General features: G+C 42.5%; 1 protein-coding gene across 1 annotated transcript; it reads left to right on the top strand.

Annotated features, from left to right (window-relative positions):
• Nucleotides 1-41: 41 nt before the first annotated feature.
• On the top strand, nt 42-11,874 carry dusp10 (dual specificity phosphatase 10). Its single transcript, XM_047021803.1, has 4 exons — nt 42-367; nt 1,568-2,377; nt 7,354-7,722; nt 8,140-11,874. Exons 2-4 carry the CDS (start codon nt 1,615-1,617, stop codon nt 8,403-8,405), a joined length of 1,398 nt encoding a protein of 465 aa, XP_046877759.1. The 5' UTR covers nt 42-367; nt 1,568-1,614; the 3' UTR covers nt 8,406-11,874.
• Nucleotides 11,875-18,337: the final 6,463 nt, after the last annotated feature.

Genomic DNA, 18,337 nt, shown 5'->3' with positions numbered 1-18,337 from the left:
ACATCACCCCTGCCTAGTAGGACATGGGACTATGAGCATTGTTCATTCGACAGTCCTAGCATCGGAAAGCTGATTTAACAGCCGGCGAACACCCTCCGCCCACTGTTGGGTTGGCTTTCACGATATATAACGTGTTAATTTAATATTAATGAAGTCGTTTATTGGCTTATACCCGCGTCAATCTTAGAGTGCGACTTCAGTAGGTTGGCTGACCCCCGTGTATATTATTACAGAGGACCAGGGTAAAAGTAAAAATGTTGCGTACCCACGGCACTGGGACAGGCTGAATGGTGTCAACATTTTCTGTGAGCGCAAATAATATACGTCTACATTAAATCGGAGCGCACAAGATATTACTTTAAAAAATGTGAGTAAACTTTAGTGATCTTAAGGGTGTGGGTCAATATTGTCTAGCCTTCAACTTGAGAAAATTGAACGGTTATAGCTCTACTGACGAATGCAACATGAAAAGGCATCGTTATCTAAATTCACGTGATGGAGCATGGGCTACCGCAAATATTGTTACAAATACTGAAATACAGAAATATAATGTAGCAGATTGCATGCAGTCAGTCAATCGGTGTTATTTTCTGAATAAATGTTGGTTTACATACGTGAAGTTTGAATTTGGTTACAGCAATGACAGTGTTATAGGCATCCTATCACATTTTTTAAATAATATTTAGTTAAATAATTGCTGTGTTTAAAGTGAATAATTGTATTAATACGATTCAGTCAATGTGCATCGAATAAGCTACCCATATCACATTCCCAGCACGTCCTCATGCCGCTTTCTTGAATGAATTGATCTTGAAGGATTTCCCCTGTCCTTACTGTAGCCAGCATCTAAAATTGTTGGGAATAATGCACTATGGTCAGGCTCCGCGATTTTGAGTGTCTGTCTTTAATGTGTGAGGACATGGCTTATTAAAACGTTTGAGGGAAATCAGCTTCTCTCAACCCATGACTGTTCCAGATGTGATGTGAAGGGAGAGACCAAACTGCGGCGTAAGATGCCTTGATGCAGTATTTTGTCACACCGATACTATAACCTTTGTTCAACAATAGCGTAAATCCTACTGTTTGCCAAATAGGCAAACTGCATTACTATGCTGGAAAATAAATTTCCCACATGATGCTTTCATAGATGGTGTAGATTTTACATTTATGGTAAGGCCCATCTTTTGACTGTTCAAATGGTAGTGTACATATGTGCAGAATATCCTCAAGACACTTCCTGTTTATGTGTTACCAAACTATTCAAATTACTGTCTTCAGTATGTTGCTGATACTTGCTTGCTATTAAGGGTTTACTATTTTGCAGGATGTTTAAACAGATAAGAATGTTTTCATTCAGGAGCAATGTCATCCAAGCCAATCATTTAGTCTTCAATCAATCTCCAAACGACTTGATATTGTGTAGGAACAATTAAGATTGACTGTTACTTTGTATGACAGCAAATAAATGGTCCAGTGCCCTCTTCAGTGGATATATTCTGGCACTGCTACTCTGTGCACCCTTAGCCCTGACGGAATCTTCTTCTGGATCTTTCTTCTCCTCCTGTAGACGCAGGCTTGTTGAGTTCTCAGTAGACGTCAGCTCTCAGCCTCCCCATGCCTCCATCTCCTCTCGACGACAGAATTGTGGTGGCGCTGCCAAGGCCGATCCGACCTCAGGAACTTCGACTGCGCCTGGACACCAGCTATTTGGACTCTGTTACCTCCAACGGCAAAACGGTCATCAGCGCCACTGTGGTGAAGATCCAGGCGACCAACCTCACGTATATGCCCTCATCCAACGGCTCCACGCGCTCCTTGTCGTGTGGATGCAGCAGTGGCAGCTGCTGCTCGGTGAGCACCTACGAGAAGGACGCCCACAGCCTGAGCCAGGTGAGCGCCAGCAGCCCCAACCTCAGCTATGCTGGGGCCTCCATCCCTATGGTCAGCAACCATGAGACTCTGACCAGCCACAGCCACAGCCCGGGCCAGCCCAAGGCCTCCCCCGTCCGGGTCATCCACCCTTATGAGCTGGCCAGGCGCATGGCCCGCTGCCCCATGGGCCACCCCGTGGGGCCCTTGCCGGTCATCATCGACTGCAGGCCCTTCATGGAGTACAACAAGAGCCACATCCAGGGGGCCGTTCACATCAACTGCTCAGACAAGATCAGCCGGCGAAGGCTGCAGCAGGGCAAAATCACCATGCTGGACCTTATCTCCTGCCGCCAAGGCAAGGACTCTTACAAGGGCATTTTCTCCAAAGAGATCGTGGTTTACGATGACAACACCATGGACCCCTCCAGGGTGACCCCCTCCCAGCCCCTACACGTGGTTCTGGAGTCACTAAAGAGGGAGGGCAAGGATCCCATCGTTCTCAAAGGTAGGACATTCTTAGTGGAACTTGACGGTAGAAACACCAGGACTGCTTGGCGGGTTAAGGAGAGAGGGTGTTGTATACGAAGCCATGGGGATATTATAATTAGGAGCTACATTTCTGAGACTTCTGTTTTGGGCCTGAGGGGAAAGATAGAGAGATTTGTTTACAAAACTGCAAGGTCTGTCAGTCCCGATACTTTTCAAGGGCTATTTAACCCGTTTCCATGGTGTATTGACGGGTTTGCAGATTTGCAAAGTAATTTGTTTAAGCTCTCCCATTTCTATCTTCTGAGAAAAATCCACATGGTTGCTTTAGGGTAGCTTTAGAGACTTGTTTTGCTCTGTGTTGTAAACTTATATTGTCAACTCATAGTCATTACACAGTAAATCATTGTGTGAAACCTTGCTACTGTATATGATTATATCTATAGATATCAGTAAAACTACAAAAGCTGATCCTTCCCAAGAGAATAGTCACTCCCTACAGTGTTTTGGACAATCCAATCAATACAAAGTTTACTATTTTTCAGTGTAGCAAGACACAAATGAGCGCACTTGAGCACACAAAAACACACATGCACGATTCACACACACACACACACAAACACACACGTTTAGCAAAGATGGGGAAGCAGCTGTCGGTAAATATGGAGTCCTGTTGAGGCAGCAGCTCCTGGGTCTATGCCCTTTTTATATCTACTGTGTGTGTGTCTGTGTGTGTGTGTGTGTCTGTGAAGCTGGGGCTGTCGACTGAGTTTGGGGCTGGGACAGGGACTTTTGTCTACCTTTAGTCTGCCTCTCTTGCAAGGAGATCACAGCACCTTGATACTATCCTCTATCCTCCCACGCCTCTCTCTTCTCCACTCCTCTCCTTCTCTCTCTTCCCCCTCTAGTGCTTTGATGGAAGATACTTATCTGAACACCCTCTGTCTCTGTCTATGAATGTAGAGGATAACACGGAGCGGTTTATGCGACAGTCTTGTTTTTTTTCCTGATTTAATTCCCCTAAAATGGAAGTATTCAGCTCCTGCTTGAATCCATTCTTAATTTCATCAAGCCTGTATCTCGCTTGTATGTTTGACTGTCAGTAACACTGCTGACACTGTGTAGATGGAGGAAAGCATGTGAAGTTAAGACCCATCGACTTATGGGTTACCAACGTGTAATTTATCGGCAGACACAGTTTTGATTATTGGTCTGAAACATCAGTATTATGTTTAGCATAAACTGTCTCCTGTTAATTTGAGTTTATAAGCTACATTTTATTTTTTTAATGTTGCGTCAAAGCAAACACATTTATTACAGATTGTTATACATTTTCAGGTTTGATGATTGCTCTCTACTTTACATACACATAAAAACAATAACATGTGCTATTATTGGTAAAACATAGGAATAACTTAAATATTAAATACATATTTACAAATGAAGGACATTACGTAACAGTAACAGGGTTGACTGATTGTGTAGTGCAAAATATAAATGTATTCATGCCAACCTGGTTACTCCACTGTCCCTGTGGAAAAGTAACAGGCTTGGCGATTACATGGTTGACGATAGCAGGGTTGACAGGAACAGGGTTGATTTAGGGTGACAGGGATGACATGGGATCTTCCCCTTGTGTTTAACAATGTAAAACATTAGAAAACATTGTGTAGAAAGGCAGTGTGTGTACCATGGTCTTCATACTAGGCCAACAATGTCATTTCATTAGCATCTTACTACTTGAGGAACAGTACAACTATTTTATTGGAGAGTTTAACCAGAGTAGAAGATAAGAAACTGAAGAACACTGACAAATAGCTTTTTTACATGTTACAATCATTTATAAAAATTAAAAATTAAACTTTGATCAGTAAAAAGACAGTGTGCACTTTATAACAAAGTTAAGATTTTATAAACATTGGATTTTTATACGTTTTATTCTTAATGAGACATGCTAGATACTATTAAAAAAAACATGAATAGAATCACATATGAACAACTTGTAAGTTTAGTTTAATGTTACCTAAAAAGCTTTTTTTTTTTTCTGTTAAAACACAAATTGTCATCTTTTTTGTGGAATGACCCAAACATGTTTGATGGTACATGTAGTAAATAACATATGCAATACACAAATAACAACTGAGTGTTATATGTTCAATAATGATATATCTACAATGGTATCTCTATAATAATATATAATAACTAGAGAGGGTACCATTTCTGGGGAAATTGTGAGGTGTGCTTGCGTCCATTGCAGCTGGGGCAGTTTTCTTAGTTTTTTACTGTATCCCTCCTAACCAACTGTTTAAACTAATATCAAACATCCAAACACCACAAGATTTTCAACTGATATGTTTGTATATTTGAAAAAAAGGATGCGTACTTACTATCGAAGATTGCATAGATTCAAAAGCACACAACATACATTTCTTGCTACTTATTTACCCTTCAAAATGCAAAGCATGAAAGTGTAGAATGAAACAGGGTTCTCTTATTTTTCTTAGTGCAAGAGGTAGGCTAATGGTGATGTGGGAGCCTTATATACAGTGCATCCGGAAAGTATTCACAGCGCTTAAGTTATTCCAAAATGGATTACATTAGTATTTTTTTCAAAATAATTCGACACAAACAATACCCCATAATGAGAAAGTGGCACCTTTGGCAGCAATTACAGCCTCAAATCTTTTTGAGTATGATGCTACAAGTTTGGCACACCTATTTTTGGACAGTTTCTCCCATTTTCTTTGCAGGACCTCTCAAGCTCCATCAGGTTGGATGGGGAGTGTCGGTGCACAGCCATTTTAAGATCTCTCTAAAGATGTTCAATCAGGTTCAATTGTAGGCTGTGGCAAGGCCACTCAAGGACATTTACAGAGTTGTCCCAAAGCCACTTATTTGTTATCTTGATTGTGTGCTTAGTGGCGCTTTTTATTTAATTATTGTGGCCCCCCTCAAGATCGGAGTGCAAAGATTACGTCAATGTTAAAATGATTTGTCGCTTTTCAGAATGGATTCAACAAAAACATTACATATTACAAAAACACATAGAAAGATAAGGCCTTTATTTTTTTATCTCATGGTAGGAAGATAACCATGTCATCAGTTTTATTCTTGGAGTAGTATATCATGCTGAACATGACTCAGAACCATAATGTTGCTGCGTGACATACTGGATCTGAGAACGGTAGCAGTCTCTAGTCCAAGCTTGTCTTAAATTTTGTAACCCAAAGTTTAGTTTTGATTTATGTTTCAGCCACAGGTCTTATCAAAACACTCTATTATTTATGTTAAGTGTGAACCCATTTCTGATGGATAGCTCTGGAAACAAGGGAGCGTGCTGTGTAAATAAATCATTTCTGAGTAGGAACGGGCATTCTGAAAGGGAGAGAGACACTCAACTTTCTTCAATGAGATAGATGCCAATAGTAGTGTCAATAGTCACACTTCACAGATCTCATCAAAATGTACCGGAAGATTATTTTATTTCTCCCCATCGTTCTCTGATAAGAGAACCTGTCTGCCCCCCCAGTGGTGGAACCAACTCTCCACCTCCATCAGAGACACTGACTGTCTCCCCACCTTCAAGAAAAGGCTCAAGACACAATGAATACAACGGTATACGGGAATACAAAGGTACCTAGGAATGATTTGCTGGACCTGATGTTAGTTTCCTCCAGGATCACAATGACTGTTACTTCGAGACTTGTTGCTCTTGTTGGTTAGCTGTAACTGATTTAAAATTCTTGTACTCGCTGTGAAATATTTTTACTGTTGCTTGCTTTTCTACAGGTACACTCTTGCACTATTTTGAGGTTCATGTTGTTTAATTGTAACTTGTTTAACTACATGCTCTTATGGTTCTTCCCTTTGGCACTTATTTTGTTTTTTCACAAGGTATGCTTCATGTTTGGCTACCCGCAATGTTTGGGGCTATCTCAGTGTTATGATCAGTGACCTATGCACTTTTGTAAAGCTCTCTCTTGGAAGTCACTTTGGATAAAAGCGTCTGCTAAATGAATAAATGTAAATGTAAATTTACCAATCGAGTGCCTCCTAAAAGAAAAAATAACATAGCTTTATTCAGAGATACTTTGAATGGTTGAGAATTGGTGTAATACACACATTTGTTGATGTGTTTATTAAGCCAGAAAATGAACTATGTTATCACATTGTTAGGGAATTCTAGCCTGATAAGAGAGAAGCCTTGATTGTTATATTAAGGTGGTGGTGAAAAAGACCACATTATTCATTTAACTCTTGAAAAGTTAATCCCCAAAGGACACGCTTGATTGGTTGTTGATTAACTGTTGTTGTTTTTTAATGACCTTCGCAGAGAACAAAACTAGCTTTTACAGTTAAAACCCTCCACCTAACTGCTAATTTGTTTGTTCACTGGCCTATCAGTGTGGCTGTTTTATGACCTTCTTAAGTTTTATGTTCTTCCGCTTGACAGTTGATCAGTAGATCCCAAACAGTGACCTAGACAGGATTTGAACTTTTGTAACGTGTACAATACATGAACTGATACCCTGGGCCACTGTGTGCCCCCTCACCTCCCCAACACACACCCCACCTCTCCAACCCTCACCTCCCCATCCCTTTCCTCACCTCCCCAATACACACCTCACCACCCCACCTCCCCACCCCTCACCTCCCCACCTAATGATGTAATGGCGACAGGTGCAAAGGTCTCCCAAATGAAGAACTGAAAGTAACTGAAAACATAAGCCTGATCAGTGTTCACACTCACAGTTCTATGGTTTATTTGTCCAGTGAGACTCGTTATCATCCTTATGTTTGCCTGTCTGCGACTACCCTGGAGCTCTCCCTCATCTCTCTCCCTCAGACCGATGAAGGGGGAAGCTCTCCAGACGACAATTTTCCTTGTCTGCTGCACTATTGTGTCCCTGACAAACCCCCACAACAAACAGAAACATTTCAGTTCTAAACATTTGTTTGACTGTTTCCTGTTTCTGATCCTTTTTACCTACCCAGGAGGCCTTAGTTTCTTCAGGCAGAACCACGAGCACCTGTGTGACCACTCGCTGCACCTGCACGAGGGCCTGGACTCCGCCGGGGCCTCCGGCCTCTCGGGGGCACTACCTCACTCCCTGCCCTCCACCCCAGACATCGAGAACGCCCAGCTGACCCCCATCCTGCCATTCCTGTACCTGGGGAACGAACAGGATGCTCAGGACCTCCACCAGCTGCAGCGCTTGAACATCAGCTTCATCCTCAATGTCACCACCCACCTGCCCCTCTACCACTACGACACAGGCCTGTTCAACTACAAGAGGCTGCCCGCCACTGACAGCAACAAGCAGAACCTGCGCCAATACTTTGAGGAGGCGTTTGAATTTATCGGTATGTACCGAGCCTCCACAGTGCTACTGTCACTTGCAAATAAGTGAGGGAATTGGGTTTCCTCCACACGGTATGTGACAAGGTTTGTCATGTCAGTCATTTAAAATATACATTTGAATATACGTTGAGTTAGCAGGGGCTTGAGTGAGGTTGAGGCCTATTCAAACTACTTTATTATTGAACCAAGGCTATGTACAGAACGTTGGCTGCTTTTTGGCGTGTAACTATGGACTTCTCAGGCATACTGTGTTTTAAAGTGAACGCTAGACACACACTTGATTACAAAAACTGCTGTAGACTTCACATTTAATTTGTTTGTTGGATGTGTTAAGTGTTTATATGGTGCGTCTAAGATACCTTTGTTGTTCCCCGGGTATGTGGAGCCCTACGTATATACCTCCTCTTGTGTGTTTGCAGAGGAAGCACAGTGTGCAGGTCAGGCCCTGCTGATCCACTGCCAGGCGGGTGTGTCGCGCTCGGCCACCATCGTCATCGCCTTCCTGATGAAGCACACCTGGATGACCATGACTGACGCGTACAAGTTTGTCAAGACCCGGAGGCCTATCATCTCACCCAACCTCAACTTCATGGGTCAGCTGCTGGAGTTCGAGGAGGACCTCAACAACGGCGTAACGCCTCGCATCCTCACTCCCAAGCTGATGGGGGTGGAGACCATTGTCTAGGCAACCATCCTGCCCACACACACACTTACACACGCACGCAACATACAGTGTAAGAGCTACTGGCTACTTGGTACTAGTCCAGTTTGGAGTGAGAGAGAGAGGCACTTTATTTGAGAATCCCCTCCTGCTCATCTGGGACTGTCTCCGGAGGGCTGGAACCCTAACCCGGGTCACTGACGATAAGAAACAGCAGAATCCCTGCTACTCCCAACTGGCTGCTGTCCCAGAAGAGCAGACGTGTTCGACAGAGGAGTGGTCAGTGGGAAGCTGTCCATGCATGATCGATGAGGAGAAAAACATGAAGGAAAACAGATGAACTGCTTTCAGAGAAAAAAGGCAAGCTGCTCTGTGGGCTTATAGAAGTTACCAGTGAGAGGAACTCTTCCAGCTCTCACCGCAAGCTCCAAACACACGTTTATGTTTGCAGGCTCCGGCCGAGCCAGCCATGGCAGTGCCTGTCAGAAAAGATGAAGACTTGTTTGGTGTGTTAATGTTCTTGTTCTATTTTTATACGGGGTTAATAGGGGTGACCATGACGAGCCTGTAGTGGCTTACTGTGCAATAATTTCGGAGTGGAATGCGACTTGAGAGTCTGATATTATGTGTTTATATTGTTAATAAAGAAAAAAAATAAATCCAGCTCTCTGCTGAAGCAATTTTTTTTTGTTAATTGTTGTAGATTTACGGCTGTTTTTGCCAGTGCAAAATGTGCCCTTTTGGAACAAAATCTGCTGTAACATTCATGTGGATCTTCTAAAACATTTTTTTTCTTAAAGCTTTTCCTAATGAGATAAACAGTTGATGTATTCAACATTCAAATATGTGATGCTTGACATGCTATCATGCTATATTGTATTAAAACATTTTGTTTATTGTTCTGCACCAGCAAGGTAGGGCCCTATGTTTTTGATGCATACAGTTATGCTGTTAAGTGCTGCAAGGCTGGGTATTAGAATGGGAAATTGTGTTTTTTAAATTTTGTGTCACTGCTTTATGGTGTGTGTCGGTTGTTGTCTGTGTACGTTGGTTTCATTTAGTTCCCTGTTTAAAAAATACATGAAAAACATCTCACAGTCCCATTTTGTCTTGACCTTTCTTGTCTAACTTGGTTTTCCACCCCCACATCCACCATCTGCATTATCACTTTAGTAATACATTGAAATAAGATTTAACAGCCATAAAAACCTAGTACTGCATGAGTACTGGGAGCAGATAGAAGAGCAGGCTTCTATCATGTTTGGCACATTTCTGCTGTTGTACAGTTCCATTAAGATTATCACTGCCTGCTACTGTAGTGTACCTTTGTCTGGTTGAGATATTTCACTCATTGCCCTACTCTACTGTAGTGTCTAACCCTTGTAGGTAACGTTTTCTTGGTGCAGTAGTCTTTTCAGCTGTTCCAAGATAACACAGGGCTATGAAATAAGTTGAGTCCAACTGCTGGATTCAAACGAGACATATTTTCCGAAGTCAGGGTAAAAAGTAGTAAACTCCTCACCTAATCACTTCAAACTCCCCATCCCTTCAGCTAAGCAGCAGGGACGTAGGCTGCTCTGCCTTGTGTTTGCTAGTGCCTCAATTGATGCCTTAATACATGTTTGACCAGAGGGCTTGCGTCTGATTTGGCCGTTTGCATGCCGACAGCAGCCAACCAGGCTGTGGAGTATAATCTACTCCTCCCCTTCAGCAGTCAGTCTCTTAGTAGTTTCCAAAAACAAAATGCCACTTTGCACACAGCTTCTCCTCACACAGGCTGTGAGGGACTATTTGTTCATAACTAGATTGGAGTAACACTATATGTAAATTTCAAATCCAAAAATACCTGTTTAGCTTGCCCTTGAGGATCATGTTATTGTAAGTGTGTTTCGGTAATGACATCTGAAGGGAAAGCAGGGACCTGTAGTGTTGTTGTAAGTGTAATCCACACAGAATGCACTGACAGAAGATGGCTGCCTGTGTATGTGCTGTGTGACCCTTGGCTGAGTCTGTATATCTCAACAAAATGTGTGCTTGAATAAAACACGCTGGATAAAACCAGGCAACAGGCAGCCACACACACTGTAATTAAAGGACTGTGTTGATGTTACGATATGCCCCATAATCATCCTGACTCGACTGAGGCCAAAATTCACATGGAGAGATCTTTAACCGAAGGCAAGGGATATAGATCTTCATTGGTCTGACTCGGTGTGGGAAAGACAGACTGCTTTTTTTAATAAAAAAAAAATGCTTCGCACGTGCAATTATAATATTTGTGTCGTAGTGTCCTTTGGGCTTGTTCTCTAGTGACTTTGCATTATATAGTATACCACATTTATAAAGACTTCATACTATATTGCTTTTGAACCTAAAAACCCAATGATTACAATAAATCCTCCTCAATAAGGAAGAATGACATTTGACAGTCGATTGTGAGAGAAAAAATAAACATGCTCTTTTGAAGGGGTCGCACAGCTTAGACAACATACGGCATTGAATCAATACACACATAATATAACTGAAATGTCTGGTTGCTACCGTGGGAAAATGTGTCCAAACTTTTGACTGGTACTGTACTTAGACGTAATATTGGTGCTCAACAATATGTTTGGATATGATAAAGGTCTATAGTAGGGAGTGAAACTTTCATCTTTTATATTTTTACAAAGGTCTAAAACATTTACCACAGCTTGTGAATTTATGTACATGATAACCATCTGCAACAAAAAAAAGGTACTTTTCACCTGAGCCAATAAAAAAAGGAAGACCCTGTCCCACATTTAGCTGGATCCTATTGTACTGTATGCACTGAGTGGCCCAAGTATTTATTTTTTAATTGCCTACTGTATTTAATTGATTCAATGTAATAGTTGTACTGTGCTAATTTTCTCTGGATGGAAAACAAGGCATGTCTTTTGTCTTCCAGGTTTATGAGAGCCGTGGTTCTCGGTGCTGTGTGTATGTTTGTCCTACAGTGTAGAGGTCATGTTTTAAGGCCTTGTGTCTAGCAACGCCTGGTTTGAATGACAGCTCCAGGAAGGGTGTGAGGCGTGGCTTTTATTTGGAAACACACCACTGTATTAGAATAGTTTTAACCTGTCATATTGGATGTGGACTGTTTGACGGCTAAGACTTGTTTAAAAGTTTCTGCTTTGTGCTCAGAGTCTGGACAGAGTGGATTTACAGTGCATTTGTGTCTGTAGTCAACAGTCAAGTATATACTATATAGTCATTACTTTCTTTCTATGCACATTCATTACTATTTTTGGACTGACCTACAGTATATTGACAGCTGGATTTATTTTTTCACAAAGGGTGCTATTATTACGGAGGCCTTCTCCCACACCTTTTTGCATGACCCTCTCAAAGTTTCCCCTACAGATCTATTGTTTTCTCCTCTACCTTCCTTGATACGGTTTGAGCACTGTTATTTTGTAATCCCTTACCCTACCTTGTGAGGTTTGAAATAAACAGAGACGCTTACATTTTAGCTCGAGTCATGTGCATTTTTTGTTATCATCGCTCGGTTTATGGATCTATCCGTTGACTTAATGCATTCCCAGTTTTCCTAAATCTTGACTTCTATAATAACATCAACAACAACAGTGTCATCCTACTTAGCCCTGGATGGGTGGTCATACTCCCAGTTTTTCTCTCTCCCCAAGTCTGAATCCACACATCACGGCAGCAGCAGAAACAGAGTTGAGAATTATTTGTTGCATTAAACCTTGTGTCACATAGCTGCAGGACTTATGGGCCTTTATTTATTCCAACTCTGCAAGCACCTACCTCCTCATTGCTAGCGGGGTTAGGGGTGTGAGGTAGGTGGGAGATGTGGGGTAGATGGTGAGTGTGGGGAAGGGGTTGGTTAAAGGGTCAAGTTTTCTCCATAGGAACAGGCCCAAAAATAGTTTTTAGTGTTGTTTCTAATTACAAGTGATGAGCTTCCTGGCTCATTAATCCTTTCCTATCAGCACTGGGCAGGCCAGGGGCACCAGAATAGCCCTGAGCTCTGATCTTAGCACTGTCGCACTGCTATATGGACGTATTAGGAAAGGCAGCCTACCAGAGTTGGGTCGAGAGGAGGGCCTATCTCCTGGATAAACACACACACACATTGTGCGCACACATGCAATACGCTCATGCCTTGCCTCACACACGCATGTGTGTGTGCAGAGCAGTCAGAGGGATCTCTGACACGAACCAGAGAGGATCTCTCAGGTTGAGCACTGACGTACCATCAAAACAGTTTCCAATGCCATAGTGGGATGAAACAAGCCCAGCTAGCTTGGCTCAAAATATGATGGTTTCCTTTTCAGCTGTAGCTTGGTGAAATAGATTAAATCATGACAGTCCAGTGCAGGTTTCTAAGAGCATTGATCCTGTAACTAAACTAGAGTATATGAATCATGTATTTCAATGAGACTGACCTTCCCGTTACAGTAATGGCACCAAGGCGCGCTGGAGTATCCATTCTGCGTCCCTTTCAGGCTGCGGTAATATATCCAGATCCTAAATGAGTTCTTCCCTGCGTCGTCAGCTCTTTGTTGGTGAGTATACAAGTTCCTGCTGAGAGAAGGGAAAAGGAAGGGGCACACCGAGAGAGGGACGCAGAAAGTGAGACAAAGAGAGGGACAAGGAGAGAGAAAGAAAGAGAGACAGAGGTAGACTTTTGACCACTTTGCATCTATCATTTTTTTAACACCACTCCCCACCACACGCCACAAAGGCACAAAACAAGCGCCCCACACACACACACACACACACACATGCTCCCCCAATCCACAAACATCAGCATCACACACAATGACATACAAACATTTATCCCCTCCTCTCCCATAGTACAAATTATCCCCCCATGAAATCACACCCAGCCAGAGAGAGAGAAAGAAAGAGGTCAGGGAGAAGCAAAAACTGGGTCATGACCCATTTCAAAGAACCCACCAAGGATACAACGGGAGGTCTCAAGGCTGGACGTGGTGAAGCCCTCAGTAAACAGGACCCGGGACGGACAAGAGATAAGGACGTGATGGAAAGGGCCTATATGTCCCTGAAGGAGAGGTTCTAACCAGTACATGGCCATGCGGATGGAAGGGATTCTATAATTATTTCAAACTGCTTTCCCTTTGAGCTTGTGTTGCCCTCGATAGCTATTTGTTATCACTGACGTCCCAAATCATGCTGTTAACAGGTGGTGCTTGTCCATCCGTCAGCCACACACCCAAAAACAGACATGAGATAGGCCAACGGACACTGCTTTGGCTTTCTGTGTCTGAGGACATCTTCCATGGAGCTGTGACTCTCAGTTTGACCGAACCTCGCTCCTCCCCCCTCAATCAAAGTTTAGAACATCCCACCTCTCTCTCTTTCCTCCCTCCCCCTTTTCTACCCTTCTCCTCCCTCTCATTTCCATCCCCTCAGTCATAGGAAAGCCCCTTCTAACCCTCATATGTCAGTCCTACCCACTTGCTGTACTGCAGACAATTGTGGTGGAAACAATTACATCAGAGAGCTATGTATGTAACATGCATATGTATTGAACACATTGTACAGTAACATGATTTTGTCCTGAAATCAAATTGTATAGTTACAAAGCTTGACATTTTGGGTCAGAATCTTGCAAAACAAATTAAAACAATTAACTGAACATGAAATGAATGGATATATTTTTATTTTATGACAACAAACACACTGTGACTTGCTTATACATTCTCTCTGTCTCTGTCTCTGTATTTGTATTTGTCTCAGTCTCTGTCTCTCTCTCTCTCTCTGTGACTCACACACGCTCACTCTCAGAGCTCAGCTTAATTGACAGTTCTCAATGTTAACAGTACAAGAAGTTGACAAATTGCTCCTATTAGTATCCTTGACATCTGGAGGATTATATGCAGTGTAACTGAGTCTGTATATCAATTACATCTGTTTCCTTGGACACATCCACAAACAACAGCTGCAGAGTTTAACAAGCAGCCTATGCAACCCAGGCACACCGTCCAAAATATCATGTCTGAAAAATGTCATGCTGATTAAAATAGACTATGCCTTTTTGTCATGTCAAATCTAATCATGTCATGGGATAAAATCACAAGTAAATAATCCTGTCTGGCGAATCAGAAGTCGTGATGACTTATGCCAGGGTCTTAGTGTCTGAGAATAAAGCTGTTGACCCTAAAGGTCACTGTGCTTCAATCCTGTGTGTGTCATTACTTGGATGTATCATATTGTCATATGAAAGAGATATCGGTATTATGGGAAATGCTTGTCCAGCTAAAATAATTGCCAAGACAATGCAAAGAATATAGGGGACATGCTAACAAACCAATCGTCAGATTGTGTTAGGTCTCCAGGGTGCTACATGTCATCCATCAGGTTCATCTATTCATTCAAATCAAATCCCTGTCTTATTGTGAAGCATGAGCATCATTTTGAAATCACTTTGGCGGATTTAACGTGGTATTAGAGCCTGGTGATATATTAAGTTTCTCCAGAGTTTAAGTTTAGTTGTGGGACAAAGGTCAATTTTTTCCACTGTAATTGAAACCACTTAGCTATGATAAGCCTTCTTTTAGATGTAATTTGATGGGTGATGCATTTTTAGCATGCAAACCATGTGATCTGCCCATCTTTTTAGGAGCCTGTGAAACAATCACAATAATTTTAAATAACAAGTACATCTACAAACGTTATAGATAGATCAGCATAACCATTCATATCATAATAATGTGTGATTTATTCTTGATTAACTGTGGTTATTCCATTTTAGTGTAGTCTATCGGTAGGCCCTCTTTCCAAGGGGTCTTATAGTAAAACAAGTGCAGGACAGAGCTGTTTTTGTAAGGTCTACATAAATGCCACACAAATTTGTTCATGATGGAAACATTGTTGGAACAGAATCAGGGCTTTTATAAATAGAGCCATGATAACAATACATGAATACTGCTATCGCCTGCCTAGATTCATGCAGAAGTGTGAAGGAGTTCAATGCTGCTCTCTGGTGGACAGTAGAATAACTCTTAACATAGTTTTAAATTCTGCATAGCCAATGCCTTGGAAAAGGAGGAAAAATGTTTGACTTTCTGAAAAAAGAAAGCTGTTCAACCCAGAATTACTAGCCCGGCACTGCCTCCTAGGTACTTCCGCTCAATTTTGATTTTGCTTCTGTACTAGGTCTGGCCTAGCCTGGCAACTTAGCCCTGCCCACAAACATTTTGGTCGGGACGTTGGGTCTGGAGTAGCCTGGCTGCCAGCCCAACTTAGCCCCGCCCTCAAAATTATTTGGTCGGGAAGTTGGGTCTGGAGGGGCTCTTATTGGGGACAAACTATATAAGACCAGGAGCTGGTCGGACCAATGAAATTGCCAGGGCGGGCTTTATTCGATGATGGACAGATGATCAACAATAACGTAATCAACGCCACGAAAGAGCGCTTGGGTTGAATTTGTTTTCAACAAACAACATATTACGCTGCTCTGATTGGTTGTAGGTCTATCCAATTGAGCGAAGAGGCATTTGTTTTACGAGTTCGGTTGAAACACGCCCAATACTCACAGCCCAACGGAGCGTTATCAGACTCATATTCTGACTAGAATTATGAGTATGACAACGTCAGGCTAGGTCTGGCCATGAGGTACGTAAGTCAGATGTCTCTGGTTAATTTTCTACCGGCCAATGAGCGAACAGAGAGAGTGGCTGAAAACAATGACGTCGATGTTGTGCGATAGTTTGTGTTGTAGTTCCGTAATTGCAGCGGAAAAGATGCAAGCGAAGCCATTCGGTCCGTTATAGCAACGCTGCCGAATATCCATAAGCTTAAGCCGGAGCAAGAACAAGTTTTGCTGAGTTATGTTGGTGGCCATGATGTTGTGGCCCTCCTCCCCACGGGGTTTGGGAACAGTTTGATTTTCCAGCTACGGCAGCGAGCTCTGTTACAGTAGTTGTGAAGGAATTGGCTAAGGTGAATGCTAGTGATTGGTTATGGCAGATCAGAGTGGCTCTGGGCAGATCCAATAGTTTAAAACTTCAGAGTACCTGCCTACAAGGAAGTCAACACTTGTCAATGGAGCGAGGCCAGACTCTCTGTACAATTGAAATGTACGAGAGTCTGGTTAGGACCAGGCTACAGAATTACCAATACAAATAAAGAATTCTAAACTAGTGATACATACTTGTTATCTGTAGGCCATTGTCATATGTTCAATAGCTATGAATAACCAAACATGTAGGAATGTGAATTCACTGGATGGTTGCTCATCTCCTATGCATGGTATCTGGTAAATTACCTAATGCTAAAATCCACAGCTTATGTCACGATGGGACTTGTTTTGTAAACATAAGATCAAGTCTTAGGCCGAATCCCAATACTCCCCCTTACCCCTTCCCCTTGCCCCTTCCCCTTAGTTTTGCGCGTTCCCGTGAGAGCTAGTGGTGTCCCAATACTCTTTTGGAGCTAGGGGAAGGGCTAAGACTAAGGGGTATACACCCCTTAAAACCAAGTAAGATCGGGAGCTTACTTGAAACCTAGGGCTATGTGAAAACTGCGCGACCGGCAACGATGGCGACCAAATCATCCAGAGAATCCGATAAATGTTATATTATCGGCTTCATTAATTTATATGACAGTCTTGTTTTGTGTTATATACAGCCATGAACATATATATTTGCAACCATTTTCCTAATTGAAACGTTTCTAAAAATCGCTAGTTTGGTACGTTAATGTTACAGTTCTGAATTGCACAACATTCCCGCATTTCTTTGACTAACATGTCTACAGTTCTAAGTAAACTCCATTAGCAGCGAATTTCGTCTAATATCAGTGCATAACGCTACTTGCTTTGGAGATATCGATACGTGCTAGATGACGTACCTGTAACCAAGTGGCGTCCCATTTCCTAGGGCTATGTAGCCCTTACCCCTTACTTTCGAGGGCCAAGGGTAAATTAAGGGGAAGGGGTAAGGGGAAGGGGGAGTATTGGGATTCGGCCTATTCTCGATGACCATTGGACTTAAAGTTTTTCAAGTAAGTATTTTATTTTTATTTTATTAGGATATCTGAAAATCAGCTGAAGGACAAAATCTCCTTAAGCTTTCAAATTTTTATCAACTCATTAATCTTCAGCCATGTTTTATACTTAATCTATACTCTTGTAGACTCATCCTTCACTCTTATTGCTGTACCCCCATCTCTTTTGACATTCTACCTCTGCCTTTTCCCAACAGGTCTAACAGCTTGTGTTGTCTCTATTCCCTGTCTGAACTTGCAATAGCTCCAGACCTTTTCCATTCTCAAGGATCATATCTAAAACAGAACAAGAGGGACAGTGTTCTGAACTCTCACTAGGCTCTCTCCTTCCCTGATTTTCACCATTGTAATGCCAGCTCCCCCCTTTGATTAATGTGTGTTTATCAGACACAGCTGCCCTGCAGCATTAAAGCTGTCAGGATCCAGACACCCCCCAAACCTGTTCCCATGCACACACATTTGCGTACACACACACGCCTTACCACCATACCCTCTTCTCAAAGTCCTCTCTCTCTCTACATTAGGGGGGCTACTGGTGAGACAGGGAATGGAACAGGAAAAGGCAGGACACTTAGACAATGCAAAGGCAATAAAAGTGTCATTTTTTTCTGAGGTATAAACAGGTCGTAATGTTGAGATGAGCCATGGCCTGTTCCAGCCTCCCGGTGCCCATGACATCAGTAAACACAGAGGGAAGGCGTTCTGGGAAAGGACCCACTGACCAATGAGGAGCCAGTCTGAGCTGGAGTCTGGACTAGCTCGACCCATGGTAACCCTCGGTGTGTGTAGGATGGCAATGTGCTTTTTATGGTTTGCCCTGAGAGCAGACTTCTTACAGGTCTACTTGTCTTGTGGAACACAAACTCTATGAACAGGCCAAGGATGGAATCATGAATGTAACCAAGGGTAATGGGACAGCTTTATTACTGTAAATA

This window comes from Hypomesus transpacificus, chromosome 6 (assembly GCF_021917145.1).
Source record: "Hypomesus transpacificus isolate Combined female chromosome 6, fHypTra1, whole genome shotgun sequence".
In the NCBI taxonomy this organism is placed as follows: Eukaryota; Metazoa; Chordata; class Actinopteri; order Osmeriformes; family Osmeridae; genus Hypomesus; species Hypomesus transpacificus.
This window is presented reverse-complemented; position numbering and strand designations above follow the sequence as displayed.